The sequence below is a fragment of the Simochromis diagramma genome, unplaced genomic scaffold (assembly GCF_900408965.1).
Source record: "Simochromis diagramma unplaced genomic scaffold, fSimDia1.1 OVJJ01000302.1, whole genome shotgun sequence".
NCBI lineage: Eukaryota > Metazoa > Chordata > Actinopteri > Cichliformes > Cichlidae > Simochromis > Simochromis diagramma.
The window spans coordinates 5,168,411-5,190,469 of NW_024386792.1; the positions used below are offsets into that span (position 1 = coordinate 5,168,411).

General features: G+C 41.5%; 1 protein-coding gene across 6 annotated transcripts in view; it reads right to left on the reverse strand.

Moving 5' to 3' along the window:
* Positions 1-565: 565 nt before the first annotated feature.
* sh3gl2a (SH3 domain containing GRB2 like 2a, endophilin A1) overlaps positions 566-22,059 on the reverse strand; it is a 35,384-nt gene continuing 13,890 nt past the window's right edge. The window contains exons 2-13 of one of the 6 annotated variants that reach the window (XM_040023973.1): positions 7,743-7,811; positions 7,211-7,283; positions 6,765-6,908; positions 6,278-6,411; positions 6,023-6,181; positions 5,611-5,714; positions 5,372-5,487; positions 3,728-3,742; positions 3,565-3,576; positions 2,786-2,797; positions 1,537-1,541; positions 566-1,401 (exon numbers count right to left, since the gene is read on the reverse strand). In XM_040023973.1, coding sequence (XP_039879907.1) covers positions 1,198-1,401; positions 1,537-1,541; positions 2,786-2,797; positions 3,565-3,576; positions 3,728-3,742; positions 5,372-5,487; positions 5,611-5,714; positions 6,023-6,181; positions 6,278-6,411; positions 6,765-6,908; positions 7,211-7,283; positions 7,743-7,811 — 1,047 coding nt within the window. In that variant the 3' untranslated portion in view covers positions 566-1,197. Of the gene's footprint in view, positions 1,402-1,529; positions 1,542-2,785; positions 2,798-3,564; positions 3,577-3,727; positions 3,743-5,371; positions 5,488-5,610; positions 5,715-6,022; positions 6,182-6,277; positions 6,412-6,764; positions 6,909-7,210; positions 7,284-7,742; positions 7,812-22,059 lie in introns of all 6 variants that reach the window. The other 5 variants (XM_040023972.1, XM_040023975.1, XM_040023974.1 and 2 more) reach the window with 5 other exon arrangements.

The window sequence follows — 22,059 nt, forward strand, 5'->3', positions numbered from 1 at the left end:
TCCTGCCTAGTATCATCGGTGGCTTACAGAAGCTAAACTACAGAACACTACTTGGACTAGTAAGGGATGCAGGAAGAAGAGCTACGCCTTCTTCAGCTGCACAATTATATGGTTTCCTCAGGTGTTAAGATTTATACATCATTATATCACAACACATCAACCATGTTTCACACTGCTGATAAAATACATGTCGGTGGACTGAGACTTACGCACCGGAGTTTTTCTTTACATCACTTCAAAACAATTTAAACTTCACTGTTTTTAGAAAATCATGTCATCACTTCACTAATCACTGGCTCGGGTATGTGTCACATACTTAATAAAGCTTCACCTCCTAATAGAATACCAAAGAACTCCAGGTTGCAAGCTTAAACCTGTTCCCATCAAACAGACTTTCTGATACCTTCCTGCTGGAGTTTCATTTTCATTCAGGTTTTACAAGTAACTTTGGTATAACATATGACCAATATGTTACAACACATGCACAAAAAAACCCATTAAAATACTGTGTTACTTGATGAATCTCTTGAGTTTTGTCTAAACTCATTTAAACTGATTCTTTTTAGGACATGACAGGAACATAGTTTCACCCAGAACTGTCAAAAGAGGCAACGACTGTCGAAAAAAGGAAAATTGAAAACAAAAATATTCAGTTAAACATTTTTTTAAAAAACATGAAACCAGTTGAAAACATGCTGGAACTACAGTCTTAAACATGAAGCATGTGGACCGATTATTTTGTAGTGGTAGTTTGAGGAAAAAAAGAGTTTCTATCTACTGCAAAGGTTTTCACGAAACACAGAGATACAGAGTGTGATTTTGCAAGCCTGCGCTGAGAAGCTTGTGACGGACTGACAGCCAACCTAAAGCGAGACAAAAGCTGGGACGGAAACGGATAAAATGACTACGGAAGCCTGAAGGTGACTCGTGGGATAAGGGGGAAACAAGACTATAAATGCTGTTTTCTTTTTTTCCCCTCCCCTCGCTTTCTTTAAGAGTGCTTCCTTTAAGTTATCATCACTTTCACTCACATCTTCATTGGTTATTGTTTCGTTGCCGTTTTGACTCCTTTAAAGTGGAGTGCAGGTGGATAAGTAGGAATGTTTAGGAAAAGGTTACTGGGAATACTTGGAGGAGGAACTGGAGGCCAGGATTTATCGTGTCGCAGCTTCGGACACTGCTGGTAGTCAAGACATCCTAGTGGGGCAGCGGCACCAGGATATCCACGTAGTTGATGGGAAAGAAGCCCGAGTTGCCCTGCAGCATCCCCTCATACCAGTTGTCATCAATCTTATTGGTAAGGGTGATGATATCGCCCTCCTTGAAGCCTAGCTCACCTTCGTTCTCAGGGTCAAAATCGTACAGCGCACGACAGCAGGGCTGGTCCATGGGGGCTGGAGAAGAGGACGAGAGCGGTTCGGAGAGATAAACAAATAAAAGTAGAGTTAGGAGAGGCAGGCGAAGGAGATGAGACTCCACACATTGATTACAAGCAGAATAACCACAAGAAAAGCTTGTGAAAGGCTCACCTGGAGACCTGGCTAAAAGAGGGAAAGAGAGCAGGAGACAAAGCAAAAGAGACACAAAGCATCAGTAGCTGCGAATATAATTAGCGTTTCAAAGAGCAGTTTAATATTTTAGGAAATGTCCTTATGGCGTAGCGTTCAGAGTTGTTGTGTTATAGCCTGTGTGGCATTTCTTAACATCTGTTTTTGACCGTGTAACTGGCTCATCGTTTCCCTGTGCAGGTGCAACATACAAGTGAGTCTTATACAGCCTTGAGCCTCCAACCTCAGGGGGGCAGTAATGAGCTCACTAAAATCTGACAACAGCACATTAAAAGAAGAGTTGGCCCACAGAGGGTTGGAAGAACGAAGCCAGTGCGGAAGTCCTTTTTATCTGCATTCTATGGCAAGGCCACCAGATGGCGATAGCTGTGGTTGCGAAAAGCCCTATTGAGGTTTATGGGAAAACAGGTTTCTGGCTTGACCTCTGTAAACACTTTCCTGATATATTTACACTCACCCCCCCACCCCCTCCAAACGCCTGCTTATTGAAGCTTATGTCTTCTGTGTTGTGAGATGTGATGATTCATGTGTTATGTGCTGTTCTCAAACTGATCTCCCTGTTGGAGCTCAGTCTGGGGGGAGTTCTTTTTTTCTCCTCGTCTTTCCCATGTTGTGCATTTTCCATTGTTGTTCGGTTCCGGGTCGCTGCTCGTGCGGCTGACCGACCAGCTACCTAGCCTGACCTGTCTCCCCAATGTGAGGTTTGTGTATTGTATGTATGGTCGGCAAGGTCAGTCTCTAGATTGCCCCTTGGGGATAAATAAAGTCTTCTGAATCTGAATACATCATTTGTTGAAGGTGTTATTATTTAATCTGTTTTATCTGGCTCTGAGCAGTTTACAAGGACCTCCAAAAAGAAAGAATATTAGTGAGGTTTACAGGTGCCAGCAGGTGAAATTTGTTAAGATGAGCTGCTACCCAGGTCTGTCAGTTGGTTGGCTATAGCTTTATATTTAGTGTCCAGACAGGGATGTTCTTATGTAAGGCTAAGCAAATACTCAATCAAGAACATTTCCAAAAATGTCAGATTACTCTTTAAAGAAAAAAAGAGCTCAAAAAAAGAGAACAAACGGGGGTTAGCACTGCAATCAAACAAACCAAAACAAAAAAATAAATGAAAAGACAAGAATACACTTATTCAAAAGTCCATTTATGGAAGGATAAAAATAAGAGTGATAGCGAGATGTGGCATCTCTTCCCAAGTCACTCTTGCTCACCTGGAGATCTTGCTGCAAAGGAGAAAGAAAAAGAAGAAGGGTGTGCGATGAGAATTTTATCACTCAAAACTTCAGATGGAGAAATGATGAACTGATGGAATTACAGTGATCACAGCGATGACGAGTCAGTAGACAAGAGAGCAGTTAGAAAAACAACAATTTGAAAAGAGGTGGAAAGGCCATAGACTGTAGACAAAAGATGGACATAACCCCTTACAACATCAACCTCTGTGCAACATCTGTGTTTTGAAAAACATAACAAGCAAGAGAACCAGGACGCGATCCCAGTACCCTGCTAGTGACTTTAAACTAAAGGCTTTGACTATAAAGCCATTAGAAAAATGGTTAAAGTGAGAAATACATTTTACAAAACTGGGCTCCTTTTAGCAAACCGAAGAGTTGCCCCCTGCTGGCCATTAGAGGGAAAAAAATGCAAGTATGAAACCCTAAAACTGCGTCCATCTTTTATCTACAGGCTATGAGAGAAGCAGACAGACAAAGAAAGAGTGGGGGGAAATAAAAAAAGTCAGAAAATTCACAAAAGAACGAAACAGAAACAGCAAATGCTCGTCTGTCGATGCGGTTCTTTAAGTCATTGTTGAGAAATCTTTGTTAGGCAAGTGGACGGCATGTGATTTTCTGCTGTTTGTTTCATCCACTTAAAACTGACAAGTTTCTCTCACACAAAAAAATATTAATTAAAAACAAAAGATGTATAACAAAGCAAAAAAAGAAGAAGAGATACTGTGGTATCTCTCCTGGATTCACTGTTGTCTCACCTGGAGACCTTGCTGCAGAGACGGAAAAGGGAAACAACATAAGGAAAGGGTGCAGGAAATAAGAAGTAGTAGTTCTGAGTTTCCAGTGTAAATGAAGACGGGTGATGATGAACTGATGATCACACAAAGGTAGAAAAAAAAGCACAAGTTTAACCTGGCTCACCTGGAGACCTCGAACCTACAAGAATTAAAAAAAAAAAAATCATAATGGGAAAGAGAAGAGTGCAGAGTTGGATTCATTTGTTCTCATTTGTTGATGAATATTCTGATCAGTTCATGTTAAAAACTGTAAATAAACAGTAGGGGAAAAGATAAAATTAGGAAACCAAAAGATGCACTGTAAATTCTCAAATATATTTCACTTCCTTTATTGGCTGCTGCCATTTAAAAGCAAAAACAATATCATATTGTTCTTCTGCTGTTTGAACTGCTGGTTTAAATAGTTACAAAATATGGAACTGTTTGTGTATTGTGCATATTTTCTTTTATCTTGATAGCAGATCTACTCCATTTTTCATGCGTTCTTTGATGTTGTTACTGTGCCTCTTTGCTCTTAAAAGCAGAATCCTGCGTATATTATATTTCATAGTAAATAGCTTAAATGGGAGCGATGAAGATGTATTCTTTTCCGGGAGCCTTTTATTGTGAAATATATCGAGCAGAGCGTTACTGCAAGCAGGTCATAAAGTCAAGCTCTGCCCACAATCCAAGAACAGTTCCTGTCTGACTTATCAATTTCATAATTCTTGACACTGATGTCTGGTTTGATCTGTACCCTGGGGATGAAGGCCTGCTGTTGCTCTCCCTCCTTTGAATTTCCATGTATGCGCACGAAAGGGCAGAGACATTTGCTCTCCACACACCCCAGGCTTTTTTACACACATGCATGTGAAAGGGCAGGTGGGTGCCAATATAGAGCGATGCTGCCAAGTACATTTAAGGGTCTACAATCAGACCTGACTGCAGCAAAAAGAATGTTTGCACAGGACTCTGTGCAGAGATACAGTGCAGACATACTGCTTCCATAGGAATTCGGAGGATAAGTAACAGTCAGACGCTAATCAAATGTACTTCCTTAACCGATCGTCACCAAGTGGGACCACCACCACTATAAAAGCAGAAGTTCTGGCAGTTTGCTGATCTGGAGCATTTGGGTGTTTGTTAACACAATGCCACAATCTTTCCAGGAGTGGACATCCCAGAGAATTCATGCCGATGCTCAGAGAAACTGCAAAAACCCCAAGAGCTACATCTTAGACTCTGCAGGCCCCAAAACTGAACAACTGAAGACTGGACTAAAGTCTGGCTTGCGTGTAAGGGTTTCCAGAAGAAAGGAAAAAAAATAGCGGCATAGTGTTGCAATGGCCCAGTCCAGACCTGAACCTGACTGAAATGCTGTTGTGGGACTTTCAGAGAGCTGTGAATAAAGGTGGGTTGATGATGTATATAGTTTTCTGCTAATGATGCTGCAGTCCTGTGAAACTCTGTTTTTCACATGATTGTAAGTGGCCTAAAATTTGAACAAAGTCAAATATTCATCAGCGAAAGGTATGAGTAAGGTTTTATCAGTTAATCTGTTTCATCTGTGTTAGTGTTGTTTTTTATTTGAGAATTTACAGTGAAAATGAAAAACGGAGAAAGGTTAAATGAAGGGAAAAAAATAAGTTTTGAAAGTAGCCCAGAAACTATCCTTGAAGACAAAATTAGACTCACGAGATTCTCAAAATTGAGATGAAAGTATACATATAGTACCAGGACTAGTTTCTGGGCATCTTCCTGAACAGTAAGTTTGTATTCTAGTCCTCACCTGGAGAGCGAGCACTGTGGACACCTCCATTTTGGCTCAAATTGATGGAGAAGTCCATAGATGTGCGCGGTTTTGGGACAAACTCTTTCCTTGGTTTGGTGGAAGTATCCTTTATCCTAGAAAAAGCCAAATAATCCCTCAGAGATTCTGTTTCTCTGGCTTTGCTGCATCACTAAATAACACTTCAAACATGTAAATCATGAGAAGACCCAGCGGGAAAGTGAAATGTCAGTACTGACCGTTCATCGATCTTACTGGTCAGCTGTGTGAGGATCTCGGCAGCTCGGGTGTGATACTCCACCTGAGCGTGAACCAATGCGGCCAGCTGGCTCACCTGTTCAATCTGTTGATGCACAGAGAAGAAGCACAAGATCTGCTACACATCCATACAACAGGCTGATGTGTTTCTACTTTAAACCTTTATCACCATAGTTTCATACAAATCCAATGAACTTATTTTGTATTTTTGACTGTAAAACTCATCTTTCAGGAATCTTTTTATATTTTTTCTTTAGGCCAAAACGATTGAGGACTTAATGTGAAGCCCACCAGGTAAAATCTAAAATCTAACCGGGATTCACTCTCAGTCATGTTCAGAGGTTCACATATGTCATGTGTGCTGATGAATTTGGGGAAGTGCATAGTGCTTACATCACTCTCCAACAGGTGGAACATGCTCTGCTCAGCGACCTCCTTGGAATCATCGAATTTCTCAAGCGCTTGTTTGAGTTCATCATCCGTCACTTTGCCCTGACGTTTCTTTTTATAATCAAAGTCTAGACGTCGACCTTCCAGTTTCTTCAGGTGGTGCTGAAACGAGAAAAACCAGACAGGTGATATGAATTCCCGACCCAGAGATGATTTTCATTAGTCCCCCACCCCCACCATGCCGCAGTGTCAGAGTACCTGGATCTCCCTGAGATCTTTGTCGTGAAGGTTCTGCAGAGGATCCACAAAGTTCTGCTTCACCTCCATGTCCAGAGCATCCTTAACCTCTCCAAGCTCACGCATGGCTTCTCCAACATCAATCAGCGCAAGACCTACAAAAACAACACACATTTTGTATTTAGTCGCCACATAACATGTGAACACGTGTTTTGATTTCAGTGTATGATGCAGAAAAATGTGGGGATTTTAAGTGTAACTCTCTCATTAGAGCCTACAGCAGATTTTCAAAACAGGTGCTTCTCTTTGAAAAACATCTTAATGTTCAGTCGTGAAAAAAGGCACTCTGCTGTGGATCTTGGCTGGAAAACAGACTCATACATTTTTCATGATATTTCTTTCCTGCGTCCTTGAAGGAATAAAATCGTTCTGCTTTGTTCTTGCAGAGTCTGTAAGAAAAGTGTTTGTCAGACTTTCTGTGACCAGCTTTTAATGTGCTGCAGCTCACCAAAGTTTGACTCCTCTCCGAGCTCCCTGCCAAATTTCTGCATGGCCTCCCCCAGGATGACCTCAGTCTGGGTATAGCCCGGCCCCTTCTCTTGGCCTCGGATGCGTGACATGGAGTTCATCATGCTCATCTTTGCTCTTGTGGCTAAAGAGACAGAAAACTAATGAAATCCAATGCTTCTGGGATTCACGTTTGAAGGAATTAAATCTGCAGTCATGATCCACAAGCCTAAAATGTAATTAAAATGGCTAAAATGAGTTTATTGTTTACAGGAAGTTTAATATGCAGATTAATGTTGCAAAATACAAGAAGAAATTAAGGCTAATAAGCATTTTGGATTAACCATTAGTGAATGAAATAACACTGGAAAAGTGGTAACACAGGTAAAGGTCAGCCAGCAACACCAAAAACCAATCCTGAAGTTTGTGGGATAACCATCATGTTACCTGGGTTAGGCTGCAGATACTCAGTGGTCTTTGTGATGATGTCCATCACCGCTCGAGCTGTGGTGTCCACCCTCTGCACACCACAACGTGGAAGGAGATACACAAGGCAAAGAAAGAAATTACAGGTAAGAAATGACAAGCTGCAACAACATTATTACACGAGGATATCAGATAGCTCACATCGCAAACAAGTACTAACACACATCCGTGCTCTGCTCATAGGTGTAACATGGAGCTGTAAAGTGGGTGCAACATCCCAAAGGTATTAGACCTTTTCAAGCACACTTCTCTTGCAGCTTTTTAGTTTAAATTCAGCGTTGGTGCAAATATGTGTGAAACATGTCTGCACAACTTTAGAGTTTTTACAGTAACGTCAGCGTACGAAAACGAAATCAGTGGATTCTTGACCAACGTTCTCTTTAAATGGTGCATGTTAGTCCAACAAAGTTTTGATAATCCAGTGACACAGCAATAATTTCTGGAAATTATTGAACAACAAGGTGATAATGTGAACGTGTGAGTGCAGTCGTGCCTTTTCCATTTCAGTGAAGTCATCATCAAGCTTTGTTCCTTCTGCTCCTCCGACCTTCTCGCTCACTCTCTGCAAAACAAACAAACCAAAAAAAAAAAAAAAAGAATTATCAGGCCGGCAAATCATGAAAAGGTGAAATGCTGCAAGTGCAAGAGGTCGAAGAAATTTCTGTGATTCTCAGTGATGACGTTAAATTACTGAATCTGAACAATATGAAAAAAGCCCTGAGCAAAGTACAGGCACAGATAATAAAAGATTTCTCATAAGTGCAAGCTTAAAATGAAGATTCATCATTTTATTTTGTTTTTATTTTGACTCTGATTAATAATTGAGATACACTCTTATTGCTAATATGAGACAATGACAAAAGAGGAAAAATTTGTCCGCAGTGGGTGACACGGTCGTCCCTTTTTCATCTTGTTCTGCATCTGTTTCAGTAGATGACTTCGTTCTGCCACTCTCAGCAGCTGGAGCATCCTGTATGTGGATATAAGCTCTTCAAACATTTTGATTTCTTTACTAGCCCATGCTAAACAGATCCAGCCCTCTGACCCTCCTCAGGTGGAAATGACACGAAATCTAAACACAAGTTGTCACCCTGAAGACATAAAAAAGGGTGTCAACGATGACTGCAATATCAGTCTCAGTGATCATCAGTGAAATGAATCTGGTATTCCAGAGACTGCTGCCAAACAGCAATATAACTTGCAGCAAGATACAATGCATTTATTCCTGATATTTCAAGGGGCAAAGTGTTCTTCATGAAAAAAAAGAAGAAGCAAATTAGCTAAATTTGAGGGAAAACATTTTTTGGGTTATATCGGAGTCCCTCAGGTAAACTCATACCCGTGGACAGTTTAAAGCATGTAAAAGCCTTCAAGTCTGATGAGAATAAAAAGGCTTCTGGTTAGCTCCTGCTTTTAAAGTTCAGGTTTAGTGTTGACGAAATTCACCATCATGTCTCATTATGTCTGCTGATAGAGATAAAATAAGTACGGGTGCCCAACAAGCTGCAAGCGTTTGCATTTATAGCCTCAGACATGGCACGAGGTATAAATACAGAAATAACTCCCGTCCCCTCGCTCTAACATTTCCAGCTCTGCCACCATCGGGACCGATCTGTGATGCGTCCGGGCGCCTTGAGGGGGCAGCAGTCTGACACAACGAGGCCAGACACAGCCCTCAGAGGATGGACTGAGGGAGGAAAAATGCTTTCAGGGAATGTCATGATGCGTGGCTGAAGAAATCATGAAAGCTAAGGTCAGTCGATGAAATCTTTCCTTGAGCGGGAATAACGCTGTACCCCACCACGCTCGCGTATCCTGTGCTGATCACATCTTTAGTGATGTGGACTGCGAGGAGCTGAATTATCTCTTATTATGCGAGCAAAAGTGAGACATGTTTTTCCCTGCTGGTGGTGGGGGGTGATGCAGAGGGATGATCTGTGACAGACAGAGCCGGCAGGTTTATAAGGCTAAGCCTGTGGCAGCAGTTTATGCAGTGTAAGACTTTCTGAAGATTGGTGCTTTATGAGTCATCGTAGCAAAGTCTTTTATGATCTCACTAGTGAAAGAGCTCAATATTCTGACAGCTACATACACACACAGACACATATGAAATCCAGCAGCCAGATACATTTCCTGTCATTAATTTTCCCTCAGCATGAAATTCTCCTTCAGCTGGTGACAGGTACCTGCCCATGCCTGGCTTATCAGGTGTGTGTAACTTCCTGTTCTTAATCACGCAACAAATTCTTTCTCCTGCCAGACCTCAGGATCAAAGACTGAAAGGGATCAGGAACAAAACAATCCAATAAAATGGATGAGTGTGTTTTTCAAAAGTGGGGAAAAAAAGAAGCTGGAGTAATTTATATGTGGTTCGTGCATTTGCTTATGAATCACAGCTGTAGTGACACTGCTGCCGATCAAACAGGCCGGCTAATTACATCCTGAACTACTTTACACCTGGGGTGTTATATATAGGCAAGTGCATGTGATTGCTGTGCGTTCCCAGACGCACGAATGCAGCGAGCTGACCGATTACAAAAGGAAAACAAAGACAGGCCGTGTTTTATGTAGAATTATTAAAAAAAATACGAGCCCGCATCTACATGTGCTTGACTCCGAGCACATGCTGACGTGTCTCAGCTGATAAAACTGACAAAGATTGGGACAAAATCAAAGAGTTTTCTTTTTCATTTTTAATCATGATCTAGTTGGTGTGTCAGCTCAAAATAATTAGCACAGAATAACAGCTGTGCATAATGGTCCAGTCACAGGTTTGGTGCCTCTACAGGATTTTGCCCATTATTCTTTCACCACAGAGAGAATTAGATGATTATTACTCTTCCCATCCGCCCCAGGTTTGGCATGAGCGAGGAAAGTTTTGCTGGGTTTTCCATAATCTTGCATTTACAGGCTGAAATGTCTCTTTCGCGTTTCTCACCTGCTGTCTACAGAACTGACGCTCGATTTTTCACTACAATGTGGAGGGTGTTATTATGAACTGTAGCAAAACACTGCAAATTGTGGGAGGTTAAGCAGAAAGCAGTATTCTGTTTAACACTCAGGATTCATACACAAGTAAAGACAGTGAATATAATAAACAGCTTTACACTATACAGCAAAGTATACATGCTCTCTTACACAACTGCTTTTCTGGATGCGGATGTGACCCATAAAGCTTAATAATGTACACAACTACAAGGAATGACTTGCAATGTAGAAGAGCCTTGTCACATTAAATATAAAACCTATATAATTCATTCACTTCAATTTGTTTCCATCAATTCAACATGAAAACTGTTATTTGTGTTGGTGTTAAAGAAAGAAATGTGCAGTGTCCTTTAAAAATCCCTTTAACCAGATCATCACCTGTAAAATTACGTGAGAATTTAAACACTATTTGCCCATCAGGACAGAACAAGCCTTGTGACTTTGGGTGGGGCAAACTAGATGTAATTTCAGCCCTATGTAATTTTCTCCCTATGAACCTGCATGTATCCCATAACTAATGACTTATTTGACTTAAAGATTAAGGGAGGCTAGAAAGTAAGAGCCAACAGAAATGGATGAATAACAACAAAGTGAAGCAGCGTCTGGGGATCTGCATGAGAAACTGACGGAATAAGAATGAGCTCTTGGTGGCTGTTTTGAGTAAGTGGAGCAGCGTTGCTGTGCTTGCTGCTGCCCAGCACAGCATTGGCTGCTGTCAGTGTACGATGAATCCCCCCCAGACACTTTGAAAGTGCAGAGCAAAGTCAGTCACTATTGTGCTTTGATGGCTGCAAGACGAGGAGACGGCACTTAAGTGCATTGATGGAGGGAAGATGTGCGCAAGCTTTCCCTCATGTTAGAGACTATATATAGAAAGTCACAGCCAGTCACGAGACAGGGAGTGAAGATTGATCCAGCTACTCCCAGTGACTTACTACACATTATGTAAATGTGTCGCATGCCAACGACCTCACCTAATGGTAAGGAAACCGACAATCTAAAACCTCCCCGGGGTAAACGGCGATGTCACTTTCTTTTTATCCCTCCAATCAGTCACTCATCCAACAACCAACCCTACGCTTTTCCTCCACCCATCACTGTCTCTCAGCCCTCCTACTCTTCTCTTCCACCCCCCCTGCAGGGAAAGGAGACACCAAGGTGAACTGAGCAGCAGTGGTGGCAGCGTGACGTGACCCATTCACAGAACTGTAAAATGCACGGTTGGCTGCTGGGTAATAACAGTAGTGTCGTAGTAGGTGACACGCAACCTGTGACGTCAGAGAGACGCAGTGCTGACACACGGACACGAGGCTGCTTTGTGGTCCCAACAGATGGAGAAGCAAAGCACAGATACAGTTTCCACTGCATATCTTTTGCCAGGTTTATTTTTTTTTTTACCACACTGCAGAGCCTTATTCTATAGACTACTTCAAATTTAAATAAATAAATAAATATACTGTACTGTGTGATAATTTTTGCCTTGACCCTAATTGAAAAGAATCTATTAATATGCAAACAATGTTCCTTTTTCAACAATATGAGACACAAGCCGCCTCCAGCTTCAATGAAAAGTCATTTCTCAGTCTGCGTTTACTGTCTACATAGCACGTGATTAAGCTTCACATAGGACCATAAACATGTTTTAAAACATGACCTGAAATCCTGCTCATATATGCTCATCATTCAACTTCAAGATACAAGATGAGACCCAAAGACCTTGTGATTAGACCTAGAGACCTATTGGTGACCCCCTAGCGTGCCTGGTTGCTAGGGAAAAATGGGTATTACCTAATCAGTTGGTGAGATTGCAAAGAGGCTGCCGCACCAGAAACCTCCTTGTGTTTGCTTTGGTTTCCAGCAAATTTCTACACTTGCAAGTAGTTTGCATGGAAGATGCCGACTCTCCGAACTGCAGTGAAACTTGATAAAGTGTGACACAATCTGGAAACGGGGGGAGTTTAATTAAAAAATAAATGTTGTACTTTTAGAAATGCGCTGGTTGCAGCAGTAATAAACAACTTTCTGTGAGTCTTTTTTCCATGCCAACTACTGGAGACTGTGGCAACCTGCTAGTGACCAAAGCAATCATAAGGAGGTTTTTCTGGGCAGCACTGTATCCAGTCAACTTCACACTAGCAGCTGCCAGTAACCACTCACCAACTGGTCACAGAATAAACACTTCTCCTTAGCAACTGGTGGTTAACAGGGGCACTGACCAGGAGCTTTAGCCAGCAACCTCCAGGAACCACTCGCACCCAGCTGAGGAATACTCATTTTCCCTCCATGATTGGTCTCCAGGCCTTTATGACTAAGGCCCTATGTATTTTTAACAGGTGATGGTAAAAACAAAGAAATAGATCTACCACAATTATCAATAAATTTCTTCCTGTTGCTTAAAAAATGGCAGTTTAGTTAAGCAGTATAATAAACATCAGAATGATCAAACAAATGGAAAGGAGGTCAAATTTATGAAGACTGTCCAGTCGTGTCTGGCACAGTCTCAACACATTAACAAAATTATAATTACTATGCTAGCATGAATATGCTACATAAATTCGCTAACAAGAAGTAAAAAGCCCGTTTTGGTTTTTCAGGGCAGAACTGACACAGCCATGCAGTAACCACTCCAATAATTTCTTTTTGAGAGATTAAAATTATGACCCGATGATGCTCCAAAGAAGGTTTTGAACCTTACGACCTTTCACTTTGAACAGAAGATTTCTTTCTCATGGTGGTGTAGAGCAAAGATCAACGGATCAAAGTTACTAGGATTAATCTTCTAGGGACTGTCTGTCTGTACAAAATGTTATCTGCTCCATAATAGTTGGATTATTTAAAATTGGTGGAGTGACATCACAAAAGCAGCAGACCACACAGAACAAGAGGTAAAATAAAAACACCGACTCCAACCAGAAAAAAAGATGCTCCCCCTCCATTTCTTTTTCCTCTTGCTGCCATCCACACAATGCAAATCAGACTAGATTAAATATGCTAAATAGGGAGAGAAAAGTAGCCCAGAGGTCTTGCCAAAGGCTCTTCTTCCCCTGTCTCAAGATCCGTTACGTCACCGCTACGGTCAGACAGCGTGTCCTGACACGCTCCCATATGGATGTTTTAACAGTGTGTCTACGTTCTTAGAGACTTTGGCGGAAATAACAGGATTTAGTAGAGTAAAACCGAGCGTGATGATGTAACGGGTCACCTTACTCATGAGAGCGATTCAGGTCTCAGGTTGTAGATTTTACTCTGATGAAAAGTAATTAAGCAAATCCAATAATCGGGACCCACCGTCTCAAGCTCTTTCTTTTGCTTTTGCATTTATGTGTTTTAAATTATGTTCATGCTAATCATCATTTTTACCAAATTACTTTCTTTTTGAAGTGTGATGTCTGTTTTTCATGCTGCAAGACAAATTACCAGAGCAAGGCGAATGAGATCCGCAGCTAAGATTGTGACAAGTCTTTTTGCACAAGCTAACCTGCCCTGTCAGTTAAGGTGTAATTTACATTGAAGATACAGATTTTAAAAGAAAAGGCAGGGATACGAGTGATATTGTCAGATGAGGAGGATTTTCTAGACAGACAAGGGCAATGACTTCACTTCACATCAGCAGTAAAAACATATTTAAAACCCTGCTCAGGTTTAAAGGGAATATATTCCAGTCACTGAAATATGAAATCTTAAAAGCTTCAGCTCAAAATCTTACATTCTACAACGTCTGTGTTTCAAACCGATTGTTTCAGTTCCTTTAGGCTCAAATCCAAGTGAGTTTCTGCCCTTTTCAGGAGCCATTTTCACAGATGCACCACCCCCTGAACTTTTTAAGACATCACCAGGCAGAGCTGTATGTGAGGATACAAATGTCAGTTTGATTGGGCGTAAAGTGGACTTTACCCTCCCAGCTTCTTAAGTTCAAACTAACGGCCTTCTAGCAGTCACAGCGAGTGATCATATGTCTTTCCACCTGCACACTCTACCCATGTGTCACCTTTCACCTAACTAGAGTATTTCCAGAGATGAGAATGGATTCATCATGGAAAAACTGCCGTTAGCTTACAGATCATAAGAGGCAGCTCCTCTGATCGGCTGTTTTGATCTACAATCAAGCTAATGATTATGTTAGCCACATTAGCCATGCATGCACTAACACTCACAATTATTTATGCCTTTTCTTTCTTGTGGGGACACTACCAAATAAATAAACAAATAAGTAACAAGTAATAAGTAATAAGTAACATATTGGTTCTTCAGTTGCTATCTTATATCTTAAGTTTTCTCCTGCAGCTGTTATAAGGTGCCCGGGGTCACTATACTGTGGTATTTGCAAGTGGTAGCTTATGAGATTTGTTATTATGGAGATTTTGCATTGAATGTATTGCAGTAGCCTATACTGCAGAGCATTTGCCACCACAGGAAAGCATGTACTGAAGAAATTGGTAGATAAGCTCAGTGAGCTGTGAAATACGGCAACTGAATGGAACAAACTGTTACTCTGACCATAAACATTCTCTGTTTCCCACGTTATTCTATGCCCGCACGCACTTTATCTAACTTACTCTGTGAGTAAGGCCAATTTAGGCCTTACTCACAGTGGCCTTTTGAAATGTTTTGCTTGCAGCAAAGATGCAGTTTTTCTTATAAGGTGAATGTTCTATTTCCACTTTACGTCGCACTCTTTCCACTACAGCGCGAGGATTAGCTGGTGAGCGTTTGCTATAATCAGTCACAAGGAGGTCTTGCCAGCGATCGGTGGTTGCCAGGAGTTTGCCAACCGGTCTGTAGGCTTATGTGACTTTAAAATCCTTAATTAACCTAACTTGCACGTCTGGACTGTGGGAGGAAGCCAGAGTAGCTGGAGGAAAGGACATGCCAGCTCCACAGAGAAATGTCAAAACAAAACCCGGAGATTCACATGTTTGCGCTATTGGGCAACAATGCCAGTGGCTGCACTGCCATGTCGCTGTGATGACAGCAACCCCCCCACCCAAAAAACAGTAAACTAGTAAAAAATAAAAATGTCTTGCATCCGTTTCAAAACACTAGTTTTAGAAATAACTATACAAATGTGCTGATATTCCCCTGTTGCAGGTATCATCGGCTCCTCCAGTATGGAAGAAGGTTGGGGTGTAGCAAATTATGTACATATTTAATTAAACATGGGTTTTAATTATTGGACAAAAAGTAAACAGATACCCAGTATGTCACCAATTTTAGCAGTGCTAGCACCGTCCGCCTTCTCTCCTGGCAGGTTAACGTCCTCTAGTGTAACACAATCTGGAAAGCAGCTACTTTTAATGACAAATTATATCACATTACTTTATGCAAACTCTGACTTGTAAGACGAGTGCTGGTAGGATGTATGTTTTCTATCTTTTCAGCTAAACAAGCACAAGTGTTTCTCCCACACAGGCTCTCACTGGGCTTGGCTACCTGGCCGGTGGCTTCAGCTTGGCTTTTAGTGAAGGATATGAGAGTTGCATTGATCCTGCAGTCAAGCTTGCAGCAAGAACCACAGCGCCTTTCTCCTGACTTTAAAAGGTTTTATTCAACACCGTTGCCAGAATAAAACCTTTACCAGGTGCTGAATCTCACATTTATATATTTATTTGCCAACAATGATTCACCAGCAGGCCGTCACTGCTTGCTTTTTGATTAAGAGACCTGCCCACAGGGATTACTAAAAACCCAGTAGACAAATACAACAGGAGACTTTAAAGAGCAGGCTTTCACACCTGTGTAGGACAGGCTCAGTTAATACTCTTAAAAGGCTGCAATGAAACTGAGCTGACGCTGACACAGAAAGTGTCTGCTGTTGCTTTTAAAAGGAAGTCCAGGATTAGATTACTTCGCTAACTGCAGAGCACACTGTGATCAATTCTATATCATCATAGCTGCACCGGCGCAAACAGTCAGGCTGTTATTTTCATATTTCTACACATGCATTTGTGTTTTTATGATTCACAGCTTGGAAATCTGCTTCTGAGGTGGTTCAGCTTATTATATCAAAATATTACCATTAAGAAAAGTGCAGTTTAATACAGAAGACATTTAAAAACAAGTCAGTAGTCTTTTGTATTTATTTTATCTTCTACCTTTCACTGTAAATGCTATAAATAGAAAGAGTGGGTGGAAATAAACATGGCTTTTTTTGTTGTCTGCATGCTAAATACAAAGTTTTATATTAGTAAAGTAAAGACACCCCCCCCCAAACACCACCACCACCACCAAGGGAAAACTGAAGAGATCTTATGGAAGTCCTGAAAAACAACATCGCATTTCAAAGCACTTTATGGGCAAGGACAATCCTATTAACACTTATTTTGCTTCATTTGTGTTTTAAAGGTATTTTAATTCTGCTTTTATAAAAAACCTACAGAGCTAAATTCTAACAGTGACACTTGTGCGGATTTTATCTTCCATATCTCAGTTAAGCGCGTCAAGTGATTGCATGTGCTAAATGCTAGCAGGGACGCTGTTACTGATGCTATGTTTCATATTTCAGTTATGTTTGTCAGCATGCTAATATTTACAAAGTGCCACTGAACCGTAAGCGCCGCTGAGGCAGAAATGAATGTTACCTGATATCAGGTCTAAATGAAACAAACCAATAAATAGATTTAACATGGCTTACACAGCTATATGACTGCATGTAAGTTTTCTTTTTTACATGCCTGTTAAAATTAAGTGCACCCTAAGATTCAGTAGCGTTTGGAAACAGGTTTAGCATCAATTACTTGAACCAATTATTTTCTGTATGACTTCATCACTCTGTCGTAGCTTCTGATCATTGTAGTTTGCAGATATTTGTTCATGCACAGCTCTGTTAAGGTCCTGACAGTATTTCAGTCAGGTTGGGATCTGGACTTGCTGTGCATGACCCCGTTTGGGCCAAGCTTTAGCTTTTGGACAGATGGCTTCATTTAATTAAGGCCATGTAATTACAAGAGTCCCAGGTACCATTGCCCAAATCATCACCCAGCTTCCACAGTGTTTGACAGTTGATACAGTATAAGATGTTTGTGATGTTTGTTTGTTTTTGGTTTTCACCATTGTGTTTTATGGCCAAACATCTCCACTCATCTGTCCAGAATACATTGTTCCAGAAATCTTGTGATCTGTTCAAATGTAACTTTCCAAAGCCAAGTTTGTTGCCATGAAGGAGGCTTTCTCCTGGCAACCCATCCAAAATACTTGTACTGTCATGAAAATTGTCGGTTCAATTTCTGAAAGAGATAAAAATCCTTATGGGGCATCTGGAGTAAGAGACCTTCCAAAATCAAACATGCAGAGATACCTACTGTCTCACTGGAGTCATGGAGTTAACATTTAATTAGTGGCCAACTGAGGCCTGTAAAATCTGAGATGCAGCTCTTCTGTTTTTTTGTTGTTTTTTTGAGTTTCTGACTATTTCACAATCTCACCTTCAGAATAATTTGCTGGGAACGTCCACTTCTAGGAAGAATGCAATATTGTATTAACAAGCACCCAACAAGCAAACTGCCAAAACCTCTGCTTTGATAGAGGTGGTCACACTTGCTGGTGATCACTTAATCAAGTAAATTTGATTATTAGCAACCGGCTGACACTACTTACCCTCTTAATTGTTCACAGGACTGAGTAGATTCTGTGAAAACTCCTTTTCAAATGATTTCATGTATGGATACGATTACACAGAAACCCATGGGATAGACGGAGGTTTTTAATGCTGACATCCCACAAGCCCTGCAGAGATCATAGTTTAATATAAAAAGATATAAATTTAGATTTGATTTAAATGACCTATAGGTTCTCTTTGTCCATGATGCAGATCTACATTTGTACCTGCTTGTTAGACTAAATTGATGTAAATCCAAGTGCATCCATCCTCCTGTCCTCTTCATACTTGTATATTCAGTATTAAAACAGTGCTGTTAGCATTAGCATTAGTCACATGGCACATAATGTGAGGCACACAAGGAGCGTGCTGCTGATGCCACTCTCCTCCCCGCTGCCTCCCACGCCTCCCCCCCTCCTTTCCTGCTCACTATTCTAATCCAGGCTGGGCACACGGAGGCCCCTGCTTTAAATACACCCAGGGTGGAAGAGGGAGATTAAAAATGACAAGAGTGATTAGTGAAGCCATTAGCAGGACAGCCCCTGCTGCTGGACAATAACAGGACGATCTCACACTTCCTGTCAGAATTAAAACATCCCTCCCCTCCTGATCCAGTTACCTGCCGCCGAGCTGTCCTTTTCCCGCCATAGTGGGAGACATTTTTACAGAGTAAAAACAACACAAAATATTTTGTGTGTACAAAGGTTAAATTGGTACGTTTATCACCTTTTTTCCCTCGTCCGTTACCTCCTTTTATGTTGTGAAAAACAGCACTGAGGTAAGGCTATGTTCAGGTCAGCTGAGAATACGACAGTGAACTGTCAAATCTTCACAAAATATTAAAAAGAAAAATGTTTTAAAAAAACTACATAAAAATGCCCAGGAGGTTTTTCTTTTTTTCTCTCACGTCCTTTTCTCTCTCGTGTTCTGCTTTTTCTCTCACCTCTAAATACCCTCAAGGCCTCAATGTTCTCATCGTCTTGCAACTCGTGCAACACCACGCTCCGAGTTTGGGCTCTGACTCACCAATTTGTCTGAATTCACCTTAACTGAAATCTGCAGTACGCTGCTAAACTTTGACCTCAGCTGACCAGGATCTCTAAGGACATAACACCAGGAAGCTGTGAGTGCGTAATGTCGCCCAATTTAGTAGACCTGTGCTGTCATGGAATCAAGGAAAATCCCTCCGTTATTCTTAAATCGCAGTACTCAGAAACGACGTGTGGGTGGGCTAGCTGTTCCAGACACAGCCGTTTTAGGATGATAGTAATCCTGCTAAACATCAAGGACCTTGTGAGGTATTAGTGGGGACAAAATTCAGCAATACTGTTGGTTCTAATGATGACTACAATCTCACTCAACCTACCGGGACACAAAAGCAGGGCTCATGAGGCCTTTTTTAATAGCTGTAAGACACCAAGTGTAGACTAACACCCAGACACGACAGGGTGCCAGCCATATCTCTCTCCAAAACTGCCAGCAGCAGTCCATAGGTCCGCCATGTTGCTTCACTAACCTCCATCCTTTCTAAGAGTGTGGCCCATGGCTATTATAATCTGATTTGTAAGCCTCTGCGTGGCACTTATGTAACAGCAGGGATGAGTCTGTAGCTGGGGAGATAGCTGTGCACACATCCTTCCATGTATTGCTCAGTAACTGGGGGAAGAGAGGGAGGAAAGAGAAGAGGGATGGGTGGCTGTGGGGGGTAGTGGTGGTGGGTGAGAACCAGCTGGCTCTGTGTGTCTGTGTGGTGAAAACGTGCCAGAGTTTGCAAGCAGTGGGACTCGTGATGATGACGACATGACAACGGCGGAGGATGAGCAACTGCACATGCGACAAAATTTGTCATACTGAAAGTTATTTATAGTAACGAGTTATTCTCGGGCTATTATGTTAAAAATGTGCCGTTTTATCTTTGCAAATTACGGCAGTTATGCTGATGAGCATATTTCAGGCAAGGCAGGCCCAGTGACGCAGGAGAGTAATCCTTCATCTGTTAAAAATATGACTGATTCGGTCATAAAGTATGAAATTCTCAGTAGGTCTGCCTTGGATGCACATGACCGTGTGAAAAACTCACCATGTTCCTCTTCCATCCACTCAGTGCACTTTTGACTCAGTTGTTAATTTCACCAGTTTAATGAAGTCTTTTTGCCAGTCATTCAGTGTTTAAACCTAAAAGAAAAATATTTACTAAATGTACAGAAAGGGCCCTGAAAACTGCCCACTGCAGAATTTCACTTTTACATATTTAATTGGAGATTATGTATCAGAATCAGGAGCAGGACCACGCCTCCAAACACGCTCCTTCCAGCTGTCATCTATATAGGTTCCCTCAGTTCTGCAAGCTGATCATTCTTGTTTACGTGGCCCACCCTCCCTCCCTCCTTGTTCTCCATTCTTTAACTTCTTCACTTCTATTTAGTCTTGAAAGTCACTGAACCACCCTGGAATCATTTAAGTTGTTAATAGTCAGTGGAGACAAGGTGTGAATTAAGGCGTATGTCATTACTGAGGCGGAGTTGTGACTCTGAGAAACATTGCCGGCCATCATATGCGTTATAAGGTCACATGAGTCAAGGTGTGTGTGAGGGCTGAAATGCCTGGGAGGAGCTCTCAAGGCTGAGATACAGATGGCTGATAATTGGTGTTGTAGGCCCTCCTTCACTCCTCTCTCAACCCACCTTTACTCACATGATTTCAGGGTGGATCAACAACTCTCAGGACCCCCCCAAACTGGACAATCCCACTGGGGTCCATTGGCTTTTAGAAGTGACGAAACCTCCTGGATGAAAGCTGAAACGTCTTCATGAACCAAAAAGAAAAAGTGCATCTGCCGTTATTTCAAACGCTGAAGACTGAGAACCTCAACCGACAGATAAGCTCGATGATTAAACTGAATCATTCAATTGTCCATTTGTTTCACTTGATTCATTCAGCCTGTTAATGTTTAAAGATTTCTTGCAGGAAGAGTGTTTTGAGAGGCCAGTTCTACTAAAGTGCTTGTCAGATGGTCGATTAGCTTCTTTGTAAGAAAACATTTACAATTATCCTGTTTTTAAATCACTCATTGTGTTTGATGGGCAGTTTTACTGAACAACATTAAACACCTTTTGACTAACTATATAGCTGAACAGCATGTCTTACAGAATAATTCAGAATGAGCGTAAACTGACTCTTTTTCTGTCCTTATCATTCAGTATTAAGGTAGAGATGGCCAAGTTGGTTTCACAACAACAACAAAAAAGCAAAGAGCAGTCGGTTTAGCAAAGACGTATAGGAGAAGATTACTGAGGGGGCTCTTCGCTGGGGTTGTGGTTTATGGCTTTTGGAGCATCCTTAAAGGTCTGTTTTAATATGTCATTAGCTTGTTATTTAGAAAACAAACCATTAGCATGCTTAATCTATGAATGGTTCCTCAAGATTGCTTGCAGTTGCTAGGATAAAACTGATCGCACAGAGGCTGTGGCACAAAAAAACCTCCTTGTGATTGCTTTGGTCGCTAACAGATTGCATGGGAGACGTCATACTATCTGCAAATGTGTTAACTGCTAGCTGAATGCTAGTAAAACGTGCAACACAAACAGTAAACTAAGAATGTCCTCCTTCAAAGTAAAGGTCGTACCTATTTGCTGCAGCAAACACATTTCGAAAGGAGCTAGCTTTATTTTGTGGGCAGGCGGTCTCTGTCACTACCGCTCAGCGAGTAGTTGGCGAGTGTTTGCAGACAAGACTGTGGCAATCTGCTAGTGACCAAAGCAATTCCAAGAAGGTTTTTGATGTGACACTATATACCTCTTTGCAACCAGTTTCACCAAGATACCTCTAGCAACCCCCAGCAACCACTTGCCAAATGGTCAGGGATTACACACCGTTCCCTAGCAACCAGCGGTTGCCAGTAGGGTGGGGGTGTCACTGAGTGGTCTCTAAGCCTGTGTAACTGGGGCCTTAATCAGCAAACAGGTAAGATTGTAGAGGCATTCCTTTTTATTTATCACCAACAGACACTGAGGAACATGACCCTAAAAAAATATTTTACATCTTCAGATAGAATGACTCACCCTTTATTTAAACACACGCCCTGCATAATATGCAAATACAAATTTAATGGCACATCGCAGCATGTCGGTGTTCTGTTTTGCTGTACTTGTTTGCCAGACCGCAATTTCCATTTCACGTTCGCTTGTCTGTCGGTAGAAATAATGACAGAGCTTTGAGGACTTGACTT